The 7607-nt window shown below is 55.2% G+C and overlaps 1 protein-coding gene across 1 annotated transcript in view; it reads left to right on the top strand.

Annotated features, from left to right (window-relative positions):
• LOC113202245 (neuroligin-2-like) overlaps positions 1-7607 on the top strand; it is a 135701-nt gene that overhangs the window by 118904 nt on the left and 9190 nt on the right. The window contains exons 10-11 of the mRNA XM_052264651.1: positions 112-401; positions 490-748. Coding sequence (XP_052120611.1) covers positions 112-401; positions 490-748 — 549 coding nt within the window. The remainder of the gene's footprint in view (positions 1-111; positions 402-489; positions 749-7607) is intronic.

Raw genomic sequence — 7607 nt, 5'->3', positions numbered from 1 at the left:
TTATGAGCAGAGTTTGATTGGGTGAGTGACGAGAACAGCCAATATTGGTACAGAAGTGATTGACACTTCGTTTTGGTTGATCAATCTCCCCCAATTTTGATCGACCATGAGCCTCGACCCGCACTTAACTCGCTGATTGCCGTGTGTCTGACGGTCTGGTGTGCATTCCTTTGCGCAGAGCCCAAGCCGCGCATCAAGAGCCACTACCGCGCGCACCGCCTGTCGTTCTGGCTGCACCTGGTGCCCGAACTGCACCGGCCCGGCGGTGAGGGCGTGCCCCTAGGCCATCATCAGATGCCCGGCGACCCCCCGGAGCCACCGCCGGGGCCTGCGTGGCCGCTTCCAGGTCCAGGGCGGGGGAGGCCTTCCAGTGAGCAGCAGCAGCCCGCCAACGTCACGAGGTGAGCCGCAGAGCACTCCAAGCACCATTGTGCTCAATAAGGCATAGCTGCTGGCACCATAATGTTGACGTCACCCTGCTTTCGCCAGCAGGGAGGCTGCCAACACGACGAGAGTCGTCACCGCCGACACCAAGCAGCGCGCCCAGCCGCAGCCCAACCCTCCCGGCACGGGTGAGGGCGCGGCCGGCATCCCCCCGCCCGCGCCCGACCCCACCCCGTCCGCCGGCGGGACGGACGACGGGTTCGCCGCCTACTCCACGGCCCTGTCCGCCACGGTGGCCATCGGCTGCTCGCTGCTGCTGCTCAACGTGCTCGTGTTCGCCTGCGTCTACCACCAGCGCGACAAGGTGCGTAGCTCTCCAATGGGTTGTTTAATTTGCATGTTGCCATATGTTTGCTAACGTTCTTGCGTATTATTTTCCTTCACCGAAAAGAAAAGAATGGAGTCAGTTCTGGTGTTTAATTTTGTACAGTAAGCTAAAGTGGATAACTGTGGTTAAAAAAACAGATACCTGCCGCCGTGGGGCTTTAACCGTACGATATATATGAACAGTCTGTTCATTAATCCTATCTTGACAACCAACTTCTAGTTGTAGGTTTGGGATTTCCAAGCAAGTCTTCTCTTTTCCGTGTTCTTGAGTCGATAATTATGTGCGCCAACCTCCATTCCCCAATCTGGTGAACTATTGGCCAAACATTTGGTAAACGCTGGAATTTATCAGATAACTGTGGCAAAATGCCTCCCCTTGCGTACTGTGCGTCTCTGGTATTGCGTCCGGAGCACGAAAGAAGGGCTTGGCGTCGTCCCAAAAGATGTGTGTGTGTGTGTGTCTTCGCCTTCCCCTGCGTCGTCCTTAACCACTGCGCTCCCCCTTTTCCCGCCCGTTTCCCCCGCGCGTTTGGCCTTGGAACGCTTCGGGGGTGTCAGTGATGACGCATGAGGGATATTCCCCGATAGAACAAGTTCATTTCCTCGTTTTCAAGCCGGATATCCACCCGACTTGCAGCCGGGGCGTCTCGCGGGGGACGCGCCCCACAATAAGCAGCGGGAACGACACAATTAAAACTTGTTTACGCCTTCTCTCCTCGAGATGACTCGAGGGCCATAGTCTCCTCAACTACTTCCACCGCGGGGTGTGGTAGGGCGGGGCGGGGCAGGGCAGGGCGCGGCCCCTTGCAAACTAACCTTGACAGTTTGCCGTCGCCGTATAAAACGCTGCCACAGCGCAGACGTGAGCAGCGCAGACGTGAGGGGCGCTGGCGCGCGCGCAAGGACAGGGCAACAACGACGCGTCAGGAAATAACATACCGCATTTGGAAATACCTCCTATTCCCGCCGCCCTCCCCTTTCTGAAAGGTTATTCCAAGCTGACTCGAGATATCGCAGTCATTGTCGGCAGAATAATCGTCCAATAATTGTCAATACGATAATTTTCAGCCCGGTGGACCTCCATGATCTCTAGCCACTTTGTAATAATAAGTCGATGTAACGGTAATGCGCAGAACACTTGAAAAATTCTTTGTCACGATGACGAAAATACCATGGCCAATTTTCAGTTTAGGGGTGTCGTCTGGGTTTTTTTCGTCAAATGACTAAGGTTTTCTCGTCACCGTGACGAAAAATAACCCTGTATTAAAAATTAGCCATGGTGTTTTCGTCATCGTAAAAAATAATTTATACGGTGAAATCATGGTCCGCATAAAGGCGTAGCGTATATGTACTATATGTTTTGTGAACTGAAGCAGAGACAACATGATGAAAGGTCAGAGAGGGAAGTGACAGACGGGGAGAGGGTCGAAGGTGGGGGAGGTGGTGGCGGGGCTGAGGAGGGGGAGGAGGTGGAGGCCTGCCGCTGCGCAGCGAGATGAGGTGTCAGTCCCTGAGCAGCGGGCCGGGCGGGGCCGGGCGGTGCAGGGAGCGATTAGGGAGCATGACGCCGTCCTTTGCACGCCCCTTACCCCCCTCCCACTGCTTATGAGACGGCGGGGATGAAATATAACGTCTCGCGCGCGCGCCGCCGGCACGGCCATGGACCCGGGGACGGGAGAGGAGTGGGGCGGGGGTAGGGGGGGACAGACAGGTGCGCTGACGACCACGCGTCTGAGTGGCCTTTCATCCGGATTAACGCGCGCGCCGCCTCAAGGTGCGCCAAAAGGCGCGCGCGCGCGCGCTCCGCAGCAGAAGCCTCCGTGCCGCTCATTTGGGCCCCTCCCCCTTTTCACCATCTACCCTCCCCGACCGCCGGCATCGCTCTCTGTCTCTCCAAACCCTCATACCGAATACGCCCCCCCCCCCACCTCCCTGGGAGTATGCCGCGCCGCCTGCTGTCCCGCCCGCTGTTGCTTCCTCCTTCCTCCCTGCTGCTCTGCCGGCCCGGGCCTTGTTACCCACCTACCCACCCCTGCGCACTTTTACCCCATCTCCCCACCCCCACCCCGTGTGTCCGTAAGTAGCAGGCAAGAGGCCACAGCTGATGCGGCCACTAGAGCCTTTTGCCCCTTCGCTGTCGGGGGAGGTGTCGCGCCAAGTCACCGCCTGTGCGAGACTAGAACCAGGTCAGTGCGCCTTTCTCAGAACGGCGCGCAGAGCACACGTTGAATGACTGTGTGTTGAAAGTTACCGTGCCAGTGCGCGAAAAGGCGTGCATTTGCACCCTCCCTCTTGGACCGAAACAGTGTCGTCTGGAATGCAAAGTTTCGTGCGGACGGGCGAAAAATAATAGGGGAAGGGTTGCAGCGTTTTAATTTTCTCGCTGCTGACCCACTGGAGCTTACTGCCTCAGCGCCCCAGCGCCAGTGCGCCCCAGCACCCGCATCATAAACCGGCTCCGGATGACGTCCACGGCCCTCGACCCACCTGCACCCCGGCAACATAGGCGTCTGCCACCTGGCGCCTGTCACACACTGTCGCACTTCTATCTAGAGAAGCAGCGATAGTGGAAGGGTTGTCGAGGGGGTTATTGCTGTTTTACATTATTCGACGTTTTCTGTACCAGGATACTGCAGTCGCAGTCAAACTGCACCGCACGCAGGCACAACTGCATGCGGTGCCGTATTTAACTGCGAAAGTCGTGGACAGGCTTATAAGCAAGCATGCACCCGGTGAAATTGGACTAAGTACTTCCTACCTACAAAGGTACATCTTTGTTTGAAAGGAATTTTGACAAAATAATTATCTGGGGGCTCTGGGTAAACTTGTCCGGGCCGGCCGTGGCTGAAATGCAACCCAGTCCGTCGGCAGATCCGCTGCGCGGGTGGGGCAGGGCGTGCAGTAATTCCTTCTTCCCCTCCCCCCTCCCCCGGAGATGTGGGGCCATCAATTCCGAAGCAACCAGGGCAGCGTCCTGCCGCGCCCGGGCTGGGCCCCCGTACCGCCCCCGGCTGCAGCTCCGCCGAGGATGGCCCACCCCCACCCCGCCTCGCCCCGCCCCGCCCGGCCAGCACCGGCGCGGCAAAAGCGGCGCCCTTCTACATTTTATAGCCCCAGAAATGATTTATCGCTCGAGGAGTTGGGTAAACGGGCGGAACATGCTCGGACCAGCCACACAGCAACAGGGGAGGGGAGGGGACTTTAAAACTCGCGTTGCACCGTCGATCTGAAAGAGGACCGAGGTGTGATGTATGAGTCCTTTATGAACGGGGACGCATTCTCTCTTGCCCAATACTATGGTTTCGTTACATTATCTTCCGTAAATGGCGGCTGCGGTATACTTTATTACAAGCCATCTTTATTACACTTACAAGGGAAGGTTTTTAGGTGTTACACACCAATTTTGCTGGGCGCGATACATATTGCAGGAAACATATGTAGATAAGGATTGGCACCGGTTTTAGCTGCCCATACTATGTTTTTCGTTTGTTTTGGACAATTTTTAGTTAGAAAACATCATAAAAGCAGCAAAAATGTGATCTTCAAATGGCTGTATCTCCGGAACCGTTTTAGCTACACCGCCTAGATTTTGCACAGAGGTAGGCCTAATTGGTTACTAAAGTATCGTGAAGTATAATTTTTTTCGAAAAACATCGAAGAAAATGTCACAAACTATGTGCACCTTCCGTACTCGGATTTCGACTTGGATTTCGGACCATTTCAACAATTTTTTTCGACTCTTCTCATATTTTGAGACGATTAAGGTATCTATGCGGACTACCTCTGTGCAAAATCTGGACGGTGTAGCTCAAACGGTTCCGGAGATATAGGCATTTGAAGATAACATTTTTGCTGCTCTTATGATGTTTTCCTACTAAAACTTGTCCAAAATAAACGAAAAACATAGTATGGGCAGCTAAAACCGGTGTCAATCTTAATCTACATATGTCCCCTGCAATATGTATCGCGCCCAGCGAAATTGGTGTGTAACACCTAAAAACCTTCCCTTGTTAGTTGTGATCGTTACAATGCAAACGTCTCTTCAATTTAGAAACAAAATATATCGACACCTTTTAATAAAAGGCACGCATTTCAACCGCTGGATCCGATATCTACGCAGTTCAGCCGCTTGATCCGATATCCACGCAGTTCCTATCCCTGTAGCGAAGAACTGCGTGGATCTCGGATTAAGCGGCTGAACTGCCTGGATCTCGGATCCAGCGGTTGAACTGCGTGCCTTTTATTCCAAGGTGTAGATATAACTATTTTTGGCCTTCATCGAAAATTTGACCGGTGTTCAGACATTTTTTTTTATTTGAATGGATTGCCTAAGCTTATGAATTTCTCTTTGAATTAGGGTGAAGTTTTCCTTATCCTCAAATTAGGTGAAAAAATCCTAAATTCTAGGGAATGATTTTCTGGGTGACCGGCGACCTCCCCGGGCCCCCGTCCGGCTCGGTCTGCGGCCTGTGGTCGAGACCGAGGGTGTGGTTCTAGACAACTCTCACTGCCCCCATCATGTCCACGACTTTTCACGGCCGATAGCCGGAACAAGTTTGCGACGCCTCGCCCCGCCATCGGGTGGGGATGTGGGGGTCTGCAGCCCTCAATCAGCCCGCAAGTCGCCTGACCGAACAAGAAACTTAATCCGGGAATAGCGGTCGCCTGGTCCACCCCGGCCGCCCCTCGCCCCGCCCCGGCGCGCACAGAGCTGCCCCGGGCGGCGCCCCCTCTCGCCCGACCTTGGCCGCCAGACTCACACCTGAGTTACTCACCTATACCTGGCCCGACGTCTTCACCTCACTACACACGGGCTATGGCTTCGCGTCTCCCCAACCCCGCCGATATCCTCACCCTCTCCCTCTTTTGACACTGTAATAAAAACTGCTCTACAAAGAGAAATGTGTCACATTGAAACACAAAGTCATGATTAAATGATGTTCGTTTAAAATAGTGTGGCCATGCATGGAAAAATATGTCGCAGCCATGTCATTCCCAGGTAAATGGGGTTGTATATGGCCATATATGATTTGTATTTATGATCATATACAGCGATATGTGCTTTATATATGACGACTTATATGGTTGTATATGTTCATATATTCTTGTATGGGTTTATAGTACCGTTCGTCAATACCCATATACATGACTGTTATACAAACTTTTGTGAGTGTAATTTTTTCATGCATTTTTTGTGTTTGAGTGTCACAACCTTATAAAATTTTTGTAGAGTAAGTTTGTCCCGGCAGCATGAGACACATTTTTCGTGAACCATGCCCCATGCTGGCAGGGCACTACGATGAGATTTCTATTCCAAGTGGTGAGTTTATGCGCCTAGGCCAGGTCGCTCAGCTGCCGGCCACCCCAATGGTGTCTGCCTGCCTCTGCCCTCAGCCAAGCGTGGACCACCCCGCCAATCAGTCTTCTCGAGTATTGCGCCCCGGCCGGGAGGCGAACTCTGATGCGACTTTCTTCATTCCTTCCTTAAAAAGTGTCGAGCGCGCTTCGGCCGGGACGAGGGGCTCATCCGTGATGGAGCAGGGTGTGGTCCGATAAGCCCCGGGTCCCCTGCCTCCCGCTGCCGCGCTCCTCTGCCCAGGCAGGCTCTCGCCAGGGCTCCCCTTTAGCGCCAAGCGGCCCCCGGGGAGGCGGGCGAGGTGGCGAGTCCTCCTCGGGAGGGCTGCTGGGCCGGGCCGGGCCGGGGTGGTCGGGCCACTTACCTCGCTCTGGGGAGCGACGCTCTGAAGTGGAGAGCGAGAGAGAAAGAGAGAGCGAGATACAGAGAGAGAGAGAGAGAGAGAGACCCGTGACATCTGCTGGAGGCGGGCGTCGCCAGAACGTCTATCGAAGTTTTAAAAGCCCAGTTACGGCGGTTTAACCTGCTCCGCGCGAGCCCCCTTGTGATCCTTTTGAAAGAACAGAGCGTTTCCACGAGGACCCGGGGCAGAAGGCCGCGGCAGCCGCACCGCTCGTCAAGGAGACTTCTCTTTTTTATCGCGACGGGGCGTTCGGGGAGGAAAGGAAAAGCAGCACAAGTAAGGCCGGTCGGATTTAATAGTCGACGCGCACTCTCCGGCAAACACGATTAGTTCCAACCGGTTCCAACTTTTCTCCGGGGAGGGCGGTCGAGAGGCCGCCGGGGCTATGTAGACCGGGTTGTCGTGCCCCGAGAAAGAAGCGTCTGCTGCCGGGTCCTTTGTCCCCGCGTTGCCCTGTCGTCTCGTCCTCGGTGCTGACCCATCGCGAAATTGACTTGACATCCAGAACTTGACTGTCCGTGACTGCCGCGGAGGTGTCGGACGGGCGGCGCTCAGCTCGGCCCGCCCAGACCAGCCGGACCTTCTCAAGGGGGAGGAGGGTGGGGCGGACTACCAGCTCTTGCTCTTTGTGGACAGCACCTTTGTCTTCTAGGACCAGCCAACCACCGGGCGGAGTAAGGGTAAATCTCTTTCGTTTCGTTCTACTAGTACATCCCTCCGCTGCCTCCCTTTTTACCTCCCTTTCTCTATCCTATCGCCCTTTCCCCTCCCATGCCGTCGCGACGGCGCTAGCATCGCCCAATTTGGCTTGTTTGTTCACTTTGCTCCCGACGCTACCCTCCGGTCGGGGCCCTCCCCGCTCTTTGTCGTGGTACTTGTTTCCTCCCTCTACCTCCCTCGATAGTTGACGCACCTCTCCGTGGTCTGGAACAAAAGGGCAGCAGCAGGGACCCACTACCTGAAAAATACGCCTGAATTGTGTCGAGGTGCGCGGCGCTGTCGAGGTGGGCGTGCGGCTTGGTGGCGCGCCTTCCCCCGCTGAGAGCGGCGCGGTGGCCGGGGGAGGTGAGTTGGGGG

Source organism: Frankliniella occidentalis, unplaced genomic scaffold (genome assembly GCF_000697945.3).
Source record: "Frankliniella occidentalis isolate FOCC.00 unplaced genomic scaffold, Focc_3.1 Scaffold20, whole genome shotgun sequence".
Classification (NCBI taxonomy): Eukaryota; Metazoa; Arthropoda; class Insecta; order Thysanoptera; family Thripidae; genus Frankliniella; species Frankliniella occidentalis.
This window is presented reverse-complemented; position numbering and strand designations above follow the sequence as displayed.